The 17,966-nt window shown below is 38.7% G+C and overlaps 1 protein-coding gene across 4 annotated transcripts in view; it reads right to left on the minus strand.

Annotated features, from left to right (window-relative positions):
- LOC143289159 (uncharacterized) overlaps nucleotides 1-17,966 on the minus strand; it is a 46,282-nt gene that overhangs the window by 22,274 nt on the left and 6,042 nt on the right. For 2 of the 4 annotated variants that reach the window (XM_076598061.1, XM_076598060.1), the window contains exon 2: nucleotides 16,179-16,253. The exons of the other annotated variants lie outside the window; for them this stretch is intronic. In XM_076598061.1, coding sequence (XP_076454176.1) covers nucleotides 16,179-16,253 — 75 coding nt within the window. The remainder of the gene's footprint in view (nucleotides 1-16,178; nucleotides 16,254-17,966) is intronic. 4 annotated transcript variants of the gene reach the window in all.

The following is a 17,966-nucleotide window of genomic DNA, read 5'->3' on the forward strand; positions in this document are numbered from 1 at the left end:
TTCGGGCTGAGAGAGAAGCTGACTGGACTCTTCACTTGTTTGCTGTGGAAAAGATGCTCCCCTACTTCTTTGCCTCTGGACACGTCAACTATGCTCGCTACGGTCTGTACTACCTCCGATCCATGCAGCGCCTACATCCAGCCGTCCTGAAGAGATTCATGGCTGGGGAACATGTCATGCACCATCAAGACGGCCTGTGGAATGGAGTTTGGTCAGATCTCTTCATTGAGACGACCTACATGCGCTATGGCCATGGGCCTTAAGGAATCATAGGCTCCACTCTCAATGAATCCACCCTTGCCATCTGGGCCTTTTCACAAAGTACGCTGACCCAGCTATTGAACGACCTCCAGGAAATCAAAGAAGGGGATGTTCAGACAGTTGTCAACACACACAAAGAAGAGCGTCACACACGCATCAAGGAGGATGCTGCTGACCGAGCAAAGATTCGAGAGACATTGTCTACCTGCATTGACATCCTGGACACCAGCAAACATCCTGACACAGGCCTCATCAACGTCTTTTCTGGCTGTGTCATTGATGACCCAACTGTCAATGTCCATGAGGCAGTAGAGGTTGGTGCTGCAGAACAACAGGCGTTTGAGGGCAGATGGCCTGCCAGTTTCCATCTCAAGCTCACAAAGAAAGTGAAGAACATGGCTGCAGTCATGAAAGTGACTGCAAAACATGCTAAAGTGGACACTGCTATTGACACTGAGTTCATATATGCACGCGTTCTTGCCATTATGGCGACTTCCAGGGAATCCGTTTCCATTGAGACTTTGTTTTCCCATGAACTAGCTCTTCAATCTACAGCCCTTTTTGATGAGAATGGTGACATGAGGACAACTAGCAAGGCTGCTCTGAAGAACAAAATACAGATTCTGTCTGGTGTTCGCAACCAAGAACCTCCCACTGTTGTCATCCTGGATGGCTGTGCAATTCTGTGGACAGTACGTTGGCCTGCAGCTCCAGTTAAAGTCTCGGCTTTCATCACAGCCGCAGTTGCCACCATTTTGCGACGAGTTCAGGCAGCACCAGTGTCACATGTGGTCTTCGACAGATACTACAAACTGAGCACAAAATCATGCTGTCGAACCGCCCGTCAGAAGGGGACTAGTCGTGTGTACAACCTGACTGAAGAGTCACCTCTGCCACAGCAAAGTGTCATGCTGAAAGTCACAGCCAACAAGGAACAACTGATACAAATGATCGTACATCGGCTTTGCAGCAGGCAGCCTCCACCAGGAACAGATGTTGTCATCACTGGGCCAGACCCACACCCCATACAGATGGGGTCTGGACTTCAGCAAGACCCTCTGTATCATGAAGAAGCTGATGTGCTGATGGCGTTTCATGTCATCAACGAATCGTCATTAGGACAGAGGAACATCAGGGTTGTTTCTGATGACACCGATGTACTCATCATCTTGACACATCATCTCCACATGAAGACCAAAGGACTGTCCCAAAATATGACTCTGTCCATCGAGTCGTGCACATCCACACATAATGTCATAAGCGTCAACGACGTTATCAGACAGCATGCAACCATAATGCCTAATCTGCTGGCAGCTCATGCACTGACTGGTTGTGACAGTTTCTTCCTTTGCTGGAATTGGAAAGATGACAGTCCTCAAGAAGCTTGAAGTATTCTCTGGTGAACTGAAGCTTGGGAAGATGTCTGTACCTTTCCAGGAAATCTCTGAGTCATGCCTTCAGTTCACTAATCTGCTCTATGGGGACGAGTCAGGGGCCAATCTGAACACCGTTCGAGCCAACATTTTCAGGAAGAGGATTGCTGGAAAGAGACACATTCCCCCAAAACTGAGTAGCCTTCCTCCGACAATGGCAAGTTTTCAGGCCCACATCAAACGAGCACATTTTCAGGCTGTGCTGTGGCAAGCAGCAGGGGAGCTATCTCCTCCTGATCTGGATCCTGTTGAGTACGGATGGCAGCTACACCAGTTAACACTCCGCCCAGCCCTTGGACTTAATGCTCAGCTGCCAGCTCCTGATGAAATTCTCAGTTTGGTCAGATGCAGCTGTAAAACTGGATGCAGCACAGTACAGTGCACCTGCACCAAAATATCTGTTACATGTACAGCATTTTGCAAATGCAGAGGAACAATTGCCTGCAATAATCCAATGACTGTCATTGCCCCGCCCTACTATGAGGATACATGACCTGTCTTCAGACGCCCTTCAGCCACTATTGATGTGAGAACTAGCAGCAGACACTGGTGAGTGTTCCAGTGTTTTCTCCCTGTTAAACAGTTTAAGTGATTTTAATACAACGGTTTCAAGTGTTTCGCGGATCAGCACATTATATGAAAACTAGATGGCGGCCATCTTTATTTCTCTAAAGTAGCCATTTTATCGAATATTTGATGTGTATTTCATCAAGTGTGATTACTTTTCTTTCATTGCATGCTATTTAACTAAGTTTGTACATTTTTTTATGTCTTTAAATGCATGATACCCATCACAACATCTTTCACTCTAATTCAATTGCGGCCATCTTGGATTTTCACTTTTAGACAATAATGCCCAAAGTTTAGCGTCTGGCCTCCATTAGATTTGAAATCAGCAATGAAAACTCAGTTAGAATCGCCAAAGAAAAAAACTTTATGACGCAAAACAAGCTTTTTCAGCGGGCGCTTGGACTATTGTCACAGGCGTCAGATCCACCTACTTATTAGTATCGAACAGCACTTTATGTTGATTTCGTCTCTGGATGTTGAAAAAACAACAAACAAACAAAAACAACAACTAGGAACTGGTAGAAAACTGATAGTGACCTCCATTGTGAATAAAAATAGATATGCTGTGATTTCATTCCTGTGTGTGTGTGCGTGTGCGTGTGTGTGTGTGTGTGTGTGTGTGAGTGTGTGTGTGTACAGGAGTGCATGCATGCGTTTAAAGTATGTGTAGGGAGTGATGGTATACAGGGAGGTGTTTATCTGTAGAGTGTATACCAGTAAAATTTGATTTGATTTGATTTTTTATTTTATTTATTTTATTTTATTTTTTTACAATAAATTGAATAAATAAAGACTATTCAACATTCTAAGGTCATATCTTCAAGTTAGGATAACAGAGGGGAAGGGGGGGGGATATCCAGCCCTGATAACTCAGTCATTAATAACTATTCAAGACATGTGCAAACAAAATAATGTCAAACACATGATACATGTGTGCTGCAGCTGCAAAGAATCTTGCCACACGAATGCACTAAGTAGCCTTGCTTAATTAATTCAGTGTTAATAGCAGCACCAAGAGCACTAATCTGGTCAGTAAAGTCCACTGTTCACCCAGTGAACAACTAATCTGAATAATGCACCCTCTCCTCTACTCCCTCCTTCCACCCCCCCCCCCCCCCCCCCCAAAAAAAAGAAGGGTTAAAAAAACAACAACAACAAAAAAAAAAAACAACAACAAAAAACACCCATGAAACCTTTTTTTTTAAACAGTACAATGCACATTAATTAACATGCAATGTACAATACACTAACACATACACTACTATCACTACTACTACACTATAAGGTAAATTTTCACAAAATGAAACACCAAAGTGGATAGACAACACAAAACTAAAACAAAGGGAATAGGTCAATTTAAGGTAAAGTACAATTATAAAAAGTAAAAATGATCTTTTGACATACGAGATTCTGTCACAGAAAGAAAGACAAACACAAGGGGTATATTGAGAAAACCAAAGCAATCCCACCCCGTCATCAGAGTCACTCTATTCCCTTGTAAAAAAAAAAGAAAAAAAGAAAAAAAAAGAATGAAAAAAGAATGAAAAAAGTATTTGCTAAATATTAAAAATAAAGTACACTTGATACTTATATACAACGGGTATTAGTCATTAAAGAGTAGATCTATTCCTCCATTCTAGAATTAAAACCTAAAAGGTATTCAAGTACACTATAAAATACTAGCACTCTCTTGCTGGTATTTTAAGGGAGGGGTTTTATTTCAATTTTTACCTTGCACCCAAACTTTTCACTCACAGCTGACAATAGTTACAACAGTTTCAGTTTCTCAAGGAGGTGTCACTGCGTCCAGACAAATCCATATAAGCTACACCACATCTGATGGGAAGATGCCTGGCCAGCAGCAAAACCCAACGCGCTTAGTCAGGCCTTGAGTTACGAAAGAAATGAAAAAATCAAGAGTATTTTATTACATGCCAGTTTTCAACAGGAGGTGTCTGCGAGACATGGACCATGATGAACAGCAACATTTCTTAAGTTAACCAAACAATAAAAAAATAAATAAATTAAAAAAAACAACCAAAAAACGTAAAATATATAAAACATTTTTTTTTTTTTTTTTAAACATCCTAACCAGCTATGATTTCTAGAATTTATGCATGTAATTTTGAAATGAAGAAATTCAGCAATGATGATTTTTGAAAGTGATGCAATAACTGACAAGAAATACTGCAGTTCTAATTAACTTTTAATTGGCTCCAGTCTGAGGTAAAAGTTGAGGCAGAAACTCAAACTGGTCAAGTCATGGAGGTTTTGGGACTGAACCTAGAATCTATGATGAGAAAGGAAGAAAACGGGCATAATTTTTTTTTTTTTATATATATAAATTTTGTGGGGTGGTTGAGAGGAGTCATCATACTTAAAAAAATTTCCTTTGTTTGAATTGTATGCATTATCAAAACAAACTGAAATATTAAAACTAGGGCAAAACCAGATAAAATATCCTTCACTTAAAGCTGAATAATAAACTGGGAAAGAGGTGTTATGAAAATTTTTTGATACAATGAACAATAACATGTAGATAATATCCACGTCTTCCCCTGTACTCTGTTTTGAAGACAGAAAAGTGTATACTGAATGTCTGTCTATGCATGTATGTATGTATGTGTGTGTGTGTGTGTGTGTATATATATATATATATATATATATATATATATATATATATATATATACTCTTATGTTTCTTCACCTCCTCTCTTTTTCCTTCCTTGCAATGCTACACAGTGGAAAAATGTGATTATATATTACATTCCAACTAATCGGGAAAAATGTGACAACCAATACTGGTAATGGTATATTGTCAGTGCATGGTGTTTTATCAATTCTAACAACTATTATTTAAATGGAAGTGAATGAGAATAGAAACCTTAGAGCAATCTATTAAAAGCAAATATTAAGAGAGCTAGAGTTTCATCAATATCATGGGAAAATACAAGCTAGGAAATGTTCACCACAATGACATGAAATTAACAAAAGATCAAGCTTGTGTTTGAAGGTAGGGCAAGAGGTTCTGAATGAAAATCCTAGCTACAACTATTTTTCTTTTCTTAAAAGCCATCCTTAAAACAAGAAATTTATCCATGTGTACAAAAATGTGTGCCCACACACATACAATCACACACATGCATGGGTTAACACACAAACGTGCATGAGCACGGGTGTTTGTGTCAATAATTTGTGCACTGACTAGTCACCAAAAACTAGTTTACAGATTTTTTCTTTATCTATCTAAATATGACCAAAAACGGGTTTCATTTCCAGACACTGCGTAAGCTGCACAACCGTTCTGGGAAAAACTGCATGTTTATACTCGTAATGTGTCGCGTGCCACGTTCACGGAAAACGCACACCAGCGAAGTGACATAAGGTCGCACTTCAGCATCCTCAATTCAGCTCCAGGACTTTAGTATGCTAAAGCGCGAGTGGAGTTTAGCAGATAACTAAGAGTACCACACGACAGCAACTTTTGTCCCAGAGGCCTAAGGTTTTTAGTTTGACTATCCCACTTCTCTGTTCCCCTTCTCATTGCGCTCAATCTTTCGGCAATATCTACAAATCTTTCCTAATCAATGCGAGACATGGAAAGAATGTCAGTGCCATTTTCTGAACAATCCAAAACATCGTTATTTTGCTCACATGCCGGCGGCTGAAATAAAAAAAAAAATCTATTTTATTTATTTATTTATTTATTTTTTTTTTGGACTAAAACAATTAAACGTAACATCCACATATATGATAAACGCCGATGTCACCGAGTTGCCTTCAACGTCGGCACCCACCCCGACAAAACCGATGGGACTAACGATCAACAGTGGGATATTTTCTTCTTCTTCCATACATAAACAGATTTGAAGGTATGAAAGAAATTGTAATCTTTTGTCCCTTTCTGGGTGTGGACACCAAGCCCGGCAATGTCAAACGATTGATGATTTTAAAGTTCAGCGACGGTTGCGATGTTCCTTTAATTTTTTTATTTTATTTTTTTGTTTTAATTTACTTTTTTTGTGGTGGAAACCAGGAACTTGCAGTGAAAAAACTCGTAACTGCTAAGGCATCTGGTGGTGAATTTCATGACATCGTCGCTCATTTGTTGTCTGATCTAACTGAATTCTAATGGGGCAATACAATTTTCTGCCACAGTACGTTTCTCACCTGTTGCCATCTTTTGACTCCGACTCCATTTTTGCAGAGTAACCAGAACACACACACAACAAAATCAGCTCAAAGACAGACACCAACAATCAATCTGCCTTTTGACTTGACAAGCCAAGCAACTGGTTTACACCCGTTTGCAAGAAGCCAAGTAAAACAAACTCGAAACAACTGAACTCAGTTTACATTGTAACACTGGCACGCATGGAGTTGGACACAACTTGGGGGGAAAGGTCGCATGCACGTGCAATTCGGTTTTCCCCCTAAAAACCGATGCGTCCTACTCTCTCTCTCTCTCTCTCCGTATGCACGCGCGCGCGCGCGCACGTGTGTGTGTGTGTGTATGTGAACCATTAAGAGATAAAAATGTGTGTTCATTCTATCGCTCATTTCTTAGTTCTTATCTAAAATTGACAACAACAAAAAAAAATGACCGACAGAGACGAGAGAGACTGGGGATGCAGCGCATAGTTTGAAAAATAAACGTGTAAATCGTGATGATTTTTAATAATGAATACGGCATTGGTAATTTCATTTGATGCCACCACATTTTTATTAGAATATATATAAAACAAGTGCTTCACTGCTTGTCAAACATGATTATTTTAAAGGGATTTTTTTTAAAACAATGTACCACAAAAGTAACATTTTTACTGAAAATATTTGCCAAACCTGATCTGGTATGACGGCAATTCTTCAGGCAGTTGGGCTGTTTTTGTGGATGTTGATGCTGGATTGCTGTCCAGTGAAAAAGGCATAATTTCACTCTTTTCAGAAAAGACATGACCGTCCCTCAATGGCTCAGAATTTTCTTCCGAGTGTGAAAGGTTGTCTGTTGACTCTTCCATGAGCAAGCAGTCTTGTGACAAAAGAGATGTAATAGCTGGGAAAAAGTCTAGCACCATCATATGGTTTGTTGGAATCTGAGGAAAAAGTTCTTTTGCCTTTGAAGACGTCTGAGCCCTAAGGTCTGCAACAGTTGAGGATGGTAACTGTTCCTGAACCTCCTTGGAATAAGACATTGGAGCAGACGGAATTCTTGCATGTTGTGACTCGCATTTGACTGACAGTGTATTCAGAGATGAAGGTGTCTCATTTGGAAAAAAAGTTTGATCATGTTCATATTGGTAAAACAGACGGACAACATTCTCCAGAGATAACTCATGGTCAGGTAACTCAGACTGCAAACTGGAAGACGATTTAACAAAGCTTGGTGGGCAGTCTGGAAACAATGTATTCTGAAGTGGAGATGGTTCAAATGATGCAAACTCACCAGGAGAGAAACATGGCAGCAGCATCACACAAGTCATGAAGAAGGATAACTGACACGACAGTGTTTGAAGCGACAAAGACAAGTCCTGAGGTGAATGAATGGCACAGCAAAGTGGGCAACAAACACAATTTGGTGGTGGTGAGAAGTATCTGATTTCTGTCAAAGAACATCCATGTTGCTTAGCTGAGAAGCAAACAGGGCAAGCAGTGTAAAGTGGCAGTGATTCAGTGCCAACCGGAAGTGATGAATGGAAATACCAACCTCCATCACTACACATATTAACAGACTCTTGCTTTGCTCCAAGCATGGCACACTAGGCTTGTAATGCTGGGAATCTTGAGATTTTCTTTTCCTTTTGATTGCTTCAGATCAGGCACAGTGCATGTTATATAATAATCTTAAAATTCAAATTCTTACAAGGAAAAGAACAAAAAATTTGGGGTACTAACATGGCAACATTTTGGTTCACAGCCAGCGCATCAAAAAAAAATTGAAATAGTCACGTTATAAACCTCAACCACTAAGTTAGGTAAGACATGTTCCAGTTTGGGGGAAAACAATGCTAAGAAGCCACAAGTACACTAAACATCAAACTGTTGGTAATGTACTGCCTTGATCTTTATATTTTTTTACAGTCACTGACAAGTAACGCAATCTGAAGACGCCATCACATGACCAGTTCTGAAGATTTAAGACAGTCAAGCAGGTTGTAACAGTTGTTCTAAACAGATCATCCTGGGCTAAAGTTTTGTGTTCAATGTGAATGAACAAACACTATATAAAGGCCACGCTCTGGACCACTACTACCACACCTACCAACTACCCTCTCCTCAGTCACCACACCATTTCCTTTCCACCACCTACTAGTCTGTTGTGTGTATGATGTGTGTGTGAGGGTGTGACTGCTGCATGCACGCATGCTGATGCATTTATGTCTGGGTAAACAGTAAATCGTGACCCATGTCTATCAGCATATCCTCCCCGTAAGCTCCCTTTCCCCCTCACTTTGTTCCACATTATGCACCACTGGTAAGATATAACAATAACAGAATCACTGCCTATCATTTCACGCTCCCCACGTAGGGGCAGGTAAAGCACCCACTTTGTCTGTCCCTACTCTGCAAATCCACACAAACATATTTTACTACTCTGCAAATTCGCATATTCAACAACTCTGCACAAATGCACATAATTTATTACTCTGCAAATCCACATACATTTGTGTACATATCTGGCAGAGTTTTTCCAATATCTTATCAATTTTCACCATATCTACAGTCGATCCTGCACATTATTTGGAGCAGCTTGTTAATTTTCTGGAGCAGCCAACAGTGATGTGTAGGTCTGCCACTACCTGTCATAATGGATATTTAATGGGCTTCAATGCGAATTTTCAAGATCAATTGATTCTATTTGCGTCTCTAGAGCTCCATATCAATATAAAGGTGAGGGAGTAATGTTGCAGTATGTGGTGGACAGAAAACAGTTCAGAATAAAATAAAACAATATAATTTTGACAGATCTATAGTTTATACATGTGTGCCCTCCTTCAGACATGTCAACTGTAGTGACTGCAACTCCAAACACACTGGTTTGTCATCGCTGCAGTGTTTCAGACAGACTTAGTCACACCCTAGCTTGTTCTCTTGCAGTTCTGGGCCTGCAGGTCAATGGGAACTTTCATCAATGTGACTGCAAGGTTATTGTTTATATCAATCATAATTTAGCATCAATTATTATAACATACTCCCCGCCTATAATGAATATATTAAAAAGTACACATTTGTGTAGTATACTGTGTTACCTCAGTTCCAGTCTTCCCATTTAAACCAACAGCATACTCGATCTTGGGTATGAGCTGGCAGAGCCCATTTGATGATACACCTCTGGCGATGTTACTTCTAAACTCTGTGTGTGTGTGTGTGTGTGTGTGTGTGTGTGTGTGTGTCTCATTAACCACTGTACCACTGTTGATGACCAACATATTGTTTCTTTTGTTGTACCACTGACATTAAAAAAAAATCTTTTCAATTTCTATTACTTCAAAAATGCATAATAAATTGTAGAAATTACTCTGAGTACAGATCAGATGAGAATGCCAACAGAACCCCTTCTGTCCCAAACACGTTTGCTGATTTAGACTGAGGCTGTAAGTGTGAAGGATCACCTCACCACTCTCTTCTCATTCACTCTTGCTTCATTTTCTATGCATACACGTCATAGCTACCAAAACTGACACTGCCCATGGAGCTACTCGCTGTGTGGTGCAAAGACTGCGTGCACACACCACGGTAGTGTTGAAAGAGATGGGCATATGCATGATCCACCAACGCCCCACTGTCAACTATCAGAGGTGAAAATGATGACTTTTGACAAACACAGCTGTTTAAAAAAGAAGAAGAAGAAAGAAATCAAAATATATAATAAAAATAAACACAGCTGTGCCTCCTTAATGAAGGTGATAATCTAAATATAGTACTAATCGTTAGTGAATGATATAATTTATGAATCAAAGTCTTGAACTATAGTCATGAACTATAGCAAAACAGAATGATCTTCACTGGATTAATTAAAGCTCTTGTAATTATTTCCTTAGTAAACCATACTTTTTTGATTTGTAAAGCCTGTTTCCTGAAAATTAAGAACAAGTATTACACTATAACACTAATACCTATTTCAGTTATTCGATGTACTGCCGATCATGTTAATCAAAAGTAAATTATGTTTTACAATTTAAGTATTGAAATTCTGGTTTTGCAAAATCATGCATGTGTGTGAGTTTTTATTCATTTATTAAAAAAAAAAAAAAACCCAAAAAACTATTATCTATTTGTGTGTGTGTGTGGGGGGGGGGGGGGGGGGAGAGATAGAGGGGAGAGAGAGAGAGAGAGAGAACTTGTACTCTCCCTGCTGATTTTGACTCTTGCATGTGTGTGTGTATACATGTGTGTGGGGTGGGGGTGAGGGGGGTGGGGTGGGGGAGAGAGAGAGAAAGAGAGAGAGGGAACTTGTGCTCTCTCTCAGGACTTTGACCCCTGCATGTGTGTGTGTACACATGTATGTGGGGTGGGGGAGAGAGAGAGACAGAGACACAGAGAGAGAGAACTTGTTCTTTCCAGCAGGACTTCGGCTCATGCATGTGTGTGTGTGTGTGTGTGTGTGTGTGTGTGTGTGTGTGTGTGTGTGTACATGTGTGGGTGGAGATAGGGAGAGGGAAGGAGAGGGTGAAAGTGGGTGGGAGGGAGAGAGAGAGAGAGAGAGCAATCAAGAGATGAAATGGGGGTGGGGAAAGGAAGAAAGAGAGGGGAAGAGACAGAGAAAGAGAGGGAAGAAGGGAGGGAAGGAGAGAGACCAAAATAACAAGAGATGAAATAAGGGTGGTACAAGCAAAGACTAAGAGAGAGTGAGAGAAGGTGCGAGTAGAAAGAGAGAGATTCATAGTCTGAAACTGTTTGTAAAAGTAAATCAAGTTCAGTGGTGCCACCCTGCTTAGCTTGTTTGTAGTTGTTTGTACCTAAAGCACATACAGAAATCATGCAAGATCACCAAATCTCACAACCAAAGACAACAAAGACAGGAAACTAAGAGAGTCAAAGGGTGACTCTTGACAGTCTGACAGACCACATGCTAACAAGCAGAACTCTTTAGCTAGATGAAAGCAGACAATTTAATTAGCTTTAAGTCATTGCTACTTAATGCTTAAATAAATAAAAAAATCAGCTTGCATAGCAGTAAATAAGAGGCACAGAGAAATAAACCAAGACATTCTCTAAAATATGCTCCTAAGTCTGTTCATACAGTTACAAACACCATTTATGCACACACACCAATAATGGCAAAACAAATTTAAAAAGAGAGAGAGATATGTAAACAGAGAGAGAGAGAGAGAGTGAGTATTGGCAAAACAAATTTGAAAAGAGAGATAGGTAAACAAAGGGGGGGGGGGGGGGGGGAGAGAGAGAGAGAGAGGGGGGGGGGGGTAACTGAGTATCTTTATAAAAAAAAAAAAATTTCCAAAGATAACAAATTAAATCACTCCGTAAAAAATCAAATTGAGCACTTTTTTCCCCATCCTGCCATCACATTTTGGGGGATGAAAAAGAACATCATCACATATAATGATATGTATATGTAAAAAAACCAGAAAGAGACAGAGAGTGACAGACAGACACAGATCGAAAGAGTGAGACTGAGAGAGAGAGAGAGAGAGAGAGAGAGAGAGAGACGGGTGGGGGCTGGGGAGACAAGAGAGCATTCTTTATTTTCATTGATAACACACAAGCGCTGATGTGATTTTTTTCTATTCATCCAATCCTCACCATGAACAGGTTCTATACTTCATGATAATATATGTATTTGAGTGTATAAATATATATATATATCACAAACACACACACACTCCATATATATATATATATATATATATATATATATGTGAATGATAAAGGCATAAGCATGCTGGGAAGAAAATACCAGAATAAGAAAAATGTCAGGAAGACTGACACAGACAGTCTGATTGATAGATCTGATACTGAGACAGTGACACTGACGAACGGCATAAAGGGATACAGAGTCAGACTACATAATGATTTATTAAAAAAAAAAAAAAAAAGGATCCAACTACCTGGGACTTGGAATAGTACTACACAGCTGCTCGAAGTTTGTGGGTGCCATAGTACTACAGATACTACTGTGCTGCTCGTTCCGGGTCAAAGCTCGCTCTCGCAATCAGCTGCCAGTGAGATAAATGACGGAGGACGAGGTGGGGAGGATGTTTGTTTTGGGGCGGGGGAGGGGGGCTGTGAGGCGGACCAGTCTCTGAACGCCGGGTGGTCAGCTGACTCGCCACTGGCCATGTTACCCAATGTCTGACCCAACCGTTACATCATCCCCAGGCCCAAGTGGACTCGCACCATGTCCCAATGTCAAAAAGGTCAAGCGGCAAGGACTGACGAAGTGGCGTTACCATGGAGCCCTAGCTTTCCATCGACACGTAGTACACGTGTCGGCCACAGCTACCACCTTTGCAGACAACACCAAATATTTAATGGGGGTGGGGGATGGGGGGGTGCGGGGGGAGGGGGGTTCGGGGGGGGGGGGGTGAGGGGGGGGGGGTCCGGAGGTGGGGTTTGTGAGCCTCTTGTCCTACTTGTTAGCGTGGCGGGAAAACCTGGAAATGACCAAGTTTTTAAGAGACTGGCGAGAAAGGGTCGCCATTCTTCAACGGCAGTGTGTCAGAAACCTTCACTGTAATGTACTGGTCCAGTTCGTTGTCTTTATTTCCATTCACCTGACTATTGTGATCCACTTTTTATTCATTGATATGGGAAGGGGGCTGGAGGTAGTTCATTAATATGATTTCCTATCTTTATCACTGAAGTTATATTCATTTTGCACAAAAATATATCGGTAATTCCCTGTTCACCGATATGATTTTACATCTTTATCTATGAAGTTACATTTATTTTGCACAAAAATATATCAGTACTTCCCACTGTGTATCCAACATCAGCATTAGATTGTGGCATAAATTGTGGAACTTTATTAATTAAAACATGCGATCACTCTGCCGCGTTATGATCCATGCCCTCGTCCCTTCACACACACACACACACACACACACCCACTACATGAATGCGAACATGCTGATGTGCAAGGCTTGCTCTGTGTGTGTGTGTGTGTGTGTGTGTGTGCTTTCGTGCTCATGGGGTGATGCTAATCTGAACCTACACATGAAAAATTCATGATCTATGAACAACCTGGATAACATTATGTAGTAATGAGAGTATCAGTTGATGTATGTGCATGTCCTGATTAGTTATCAGTATGCACACACACACACACATAAATCCATACGAGCACCTCTTATCTATGCAAATCTGTGCATCATAGCGATGGGGGGTTGGCACTAAGCTTTTCATATATATATATATATCCTTCGTAAGTTCATTGGAGCATGTATGTATAACCTCCTTCTCTGTATTTGACCACTACTCATACCCACAATAGTTAATATCTAAACAAAGCAAATGAAACTGTTGAAGGTGCAGCAAACATTATCAAAAGCCATTTCCATCATATTATGTTCACAAAACTGGATCATCTACTTGAAAAAAGAAAAGGTTTCAGTGCATCATGTGCATTAATTATAAAGACATAGCACAGATGTTTTTACTTGAATTTGTACAGTTTAACCCTTAACAGTGATGTATTGAGAAATCTGGAAGGGAAAACTAATCCATCCATCATCTGAGATGATATTTCAACCCCATCAATATCACTAACACTGCAGTAACCACTGTTACACCAACCAACATCATCATTCACCACAATAACAATAGTGAAATGGCTGAAAAGAATTTGAACAAAATTAAGTCACAATATATGACAATTCAATACAAATTCAGGTGAGTACATTATGTGGGTGGCAACTGATACACTGGTATCCACTGCATTCCCATAAAACCGCTTCTTCTCATCCTCCACCCAAAATTACAAGATGTGTTCAATTAATTCAATAAGTATGTTGTACGAAAAATTAACATAATGTTTCTGGACTAGTTTCTCGGTACCCCTTATTCACCAGTATACAAAGCTGATAGCAACTAAGCAAGCACTAAGCATACATGGCTGAAGTTATGTGCCGTTGCACAGCGCATGTTTCAATCTCTCTATCTGTATACATACATACATACATACATACACACACACACTAACTGTTAAACAAAACAAAATACTGAAAGCGGTGTGACTCAGTTCCGAGTCAGTACTGTATACAGTTTAATATCTTGTGTTTCTTCTGTTTCAAGATATGCATCTGTTTCCTCTATTTCAAGACATTAAGGAAAATTTGGTTGAGATACTGCCTAATTGCTGCCAAAATGTGTCCAATGTTGTCATTTTTTTTCTTTTTTTTTTCTTCTTCTATTTTTGTCTTTTTTGCATCCCAGATAAAGGGAATAAATTATCTGTGTTTTGGTGATCTGTTCTGAATAGTACTGCAAGCAGCAAACAGCAAACTTTGAGCTTGGCTTGTTGAGAAGTGTACCTTTCTTAATAAAATGAAAAACATTTTTTTTATGTGTAAACTGTTCCAAACCATTTCATATACAATTATTTAATGTCCTTGCCAACAGTAATGTTAAAACAGTATTGTATGGATGACAGGTTATACCCAGTATTAAATAATGATAAACATCTATACACATGATAGAAATACAAAACCCTGCCCCTCTGGAATATATTAGTAAGAGGTGCCATAAAGTTCTGATCCGTAAACAACAGCAATCCCTTCTCAATGTTTCTATCATGTAACCAACTTTAAAAAAGTGTGTTAAGTGATTTTCAGTGTGTGTGTGTGTGTGTGTGTGTGTGTGTGTGTGTGTGTGTGTGTGTGTGTGTGTGTGTGTGTGTGTGTGTGTGTGTGTGTGTGTGTTTGTGTGTGTGTGTGCATGCATTATGTGTAGGTGTGTGTAGGTAGGAGAGAGAGAGAGAGAGTGTGTGTGTGAATGAGTGGGTTCTGTATGTGTATGTGGTTACATTTTAAGCAGCATCTTAAAAATTTGTCAGCCTAACATGAGTATTTTCCCAACTCCTCGGATGGAGAGTTTAACAGAATCAATAAAATAAGACAACTGACAGATTCAACCCCTCCATTTCCTTATATTCTCAACTGATAACGTATTTCCAGACCACCTGAGATCCTTGAAAAATAAAAAAGATAAATGCATCTGATCTGAAGTAATTTAATCTGATTTTGTAAGACAAATTTGATTCTAGTTCTTGCTGAAATATCTTACCATACTTTAATTATTTCATAGACAAGTGTTATGTTCTGCATTAGCTATTGCTCCTCTGATCCTATCAGTGAAAGACTCACACACCCTTCAATCATATTTCTGAACGACTGAATGAGACCATCTGGCTGAGATCAAGAATGCAATTAAAAACTTATAAAAAAAACAACAACAACAAACCCCAGCATATATATTAAGACAATTAAAAAGCAAAAATATAAGAGGATATATATTTTGAAAATATTTTTAAAGCAAAGATATAAGTGGATATATATCAGAAATGCAGTTAGCATTTTCTTCTTTTGTTTATTGAGAAAAACCAACTTACCAGGTAGCATATCTTCTTCTTTGTTTCTTTCTTCTTTTTTTTCAGTAGAACTTTCCAACACATGTGTTAATTAATAATGCTCTAAGCTGAACTGCTTTTCTAACCCTGTACTGATTAATGAAACTCTCTGCTAAATCAGTGAATGAAAAAAATAAAATAAAATAAAAAATGCGATGCCATGATCATGAAATTGGGAGACGGTCAAGGGAGGAAGATGATTGTATTAAAAACGGAATGGTGGGTCAGTGCGAATGCAGGAAAACAGCAGCTTCTACAGCCCAACAGCAGTAGTTGAGGTGAGGGTAAACATACTGCCACTCCAACTTCAGTGTCGTGCAGTGACCTACCCGCTCTCCTCCAGAAAGGGTGGAAACAGGCCTGAACTGCCATAGGTGCTCAGTTCCGAGAAATACTGCAAGAAACTATACAGACAGACAGAAAACCAGAGAACTGACAGACTGTTCAAATAAGTGAAAATTTAGTGTGAAATAATGCATAATCTGATGTAAAAAAAAAAAAATAAAAAAAAAAAAAATCTTATTTGTATAACATAAAGCACAAGGGATGTAAAACTTGAACAAAAACAAGTAATCAGTTAAACATTTGAAAGAGACCTGTATGAAAAAAAAAGTAACGTGTGTTCTCAACAAAATTTTTATTATTCCATAAAGAACAAAAATAACCTATAATACGCATTAAATTCAAGTACCACAAATGAGATAACCTCAAAAACGTCCAGCCAAAAAGTTTGACAAAATGGAAGACAATCAGACAAAAACAAACATGTCCATGTCAATCTCATTCAATCTGTCACTTTAAAAAACAACAACACACACACAGAGAAATATCTTATTGAATTCTTGTAATCTCATCTGTCCAAATTTAATAGAAAACAGCAAGAATATGTGACTAAACAGAAGAAAAAAACAAGACTTTTATCAAGTAATCAATAAAAACAAAATAGATAACAACTATCTAAACAAAAATCAAACGAAAGAATGAAGAAACAAAACAAAATAACAAAAATAAAAAAAGCTACAAATAAATTCCAAATAAAATAAAATGTAAATAGATGGGCCTGAGGGTTCTTGTATATATATAACTTCTAAATTAATGTAAATCAGACCCTGTATAAAAAGACCTGGCTTCCTTTACTGATTTTCTATCAAAAAAACAAATTCAAAAGGAAATGCGGTGGCGGAAACAGTTCTGCAAGAAAGGCATTAGTAAGAAAAAACAGAAAGAGGAAAGAAAGAAACAGCTTCTTGTCAAGTTTCCTTTTGAGGCTCTGTTACTTAGAGTTTCTAGAACTTGCTAAACCAATATCATTATCATTTTTATATCTCTGGCATGTCAAGAAATGAAGTATGATCAAACACTTCTGTGAAAAACAATAGTGCTAAGAACATTTTCTTCTAACAAAGAAGTTTACTGCAAAGGCCTTATTTGGTAACCCTCGTAATAATAATACAGGATAAAACCACAACATGATCCTAAGTTTTCACATTCACATGACAAAGAACACAATAAGAAACTATCCAATCCACAGTCTATCTCTGAACAACAACCCTCCTCTGGAAGAGAAATACAGGCAAAAATCTTCATTAACCTGAAGTGTATTATTTCTACATCAGAAGTAATTCCCCATGCATTGTCCTTTTTCTAAATGTTTAGAAATGTTTTTTTTTCCCCCTTTTTGATAAATAAAACACAATATGTCTATGTTATCTTAATAAAAGTATAACAACAAACTAAGGACTAAATTACAACTGATCATTGGGGTGCAAAAGTGTGAAATACAACAAACTCCACATAAATTTTACAGATAATATTTTTAAGAAGTGGTGAGTTAGCTTCAAAAACAAACCTAGGTGAATGGACCAGAAGGCAAAAAGGATAAACTGATAGACTTTCTATTCTAATGAAAAGGGAAAGAAACCTTTAAAAAAAAAAAAAAAAAAAAAAGGAAAAAAAGAAGCAAGAAGCCTTCAGAAAAGAGGAAATTCATAAGTACAGAATTTCCCTTTCTGAATGCCTTTGAAATCTACATCAAGAATATCACAAAAACTTCTTTTTTCACCATATATGAATAGGATTTCAAACAAATGTCAAACTAAAATATTTTATTTACAATT

This window comes from Babylonia areolata, chromosome 13, assembly GCF_041734735.1.
Source record: "Babylonia areolata isolate BAREFJ2019XMU chromosome 13, ASM4173473v1, whole genome shotgun sequence".
In the NCBI taxonomy this organism is placed as follows: Eukaryota; Metazoa; Mollusca; class Gastropoda; order Neogastropoda; family Buccinidae; genus Babylonia; species Babylonia areolata.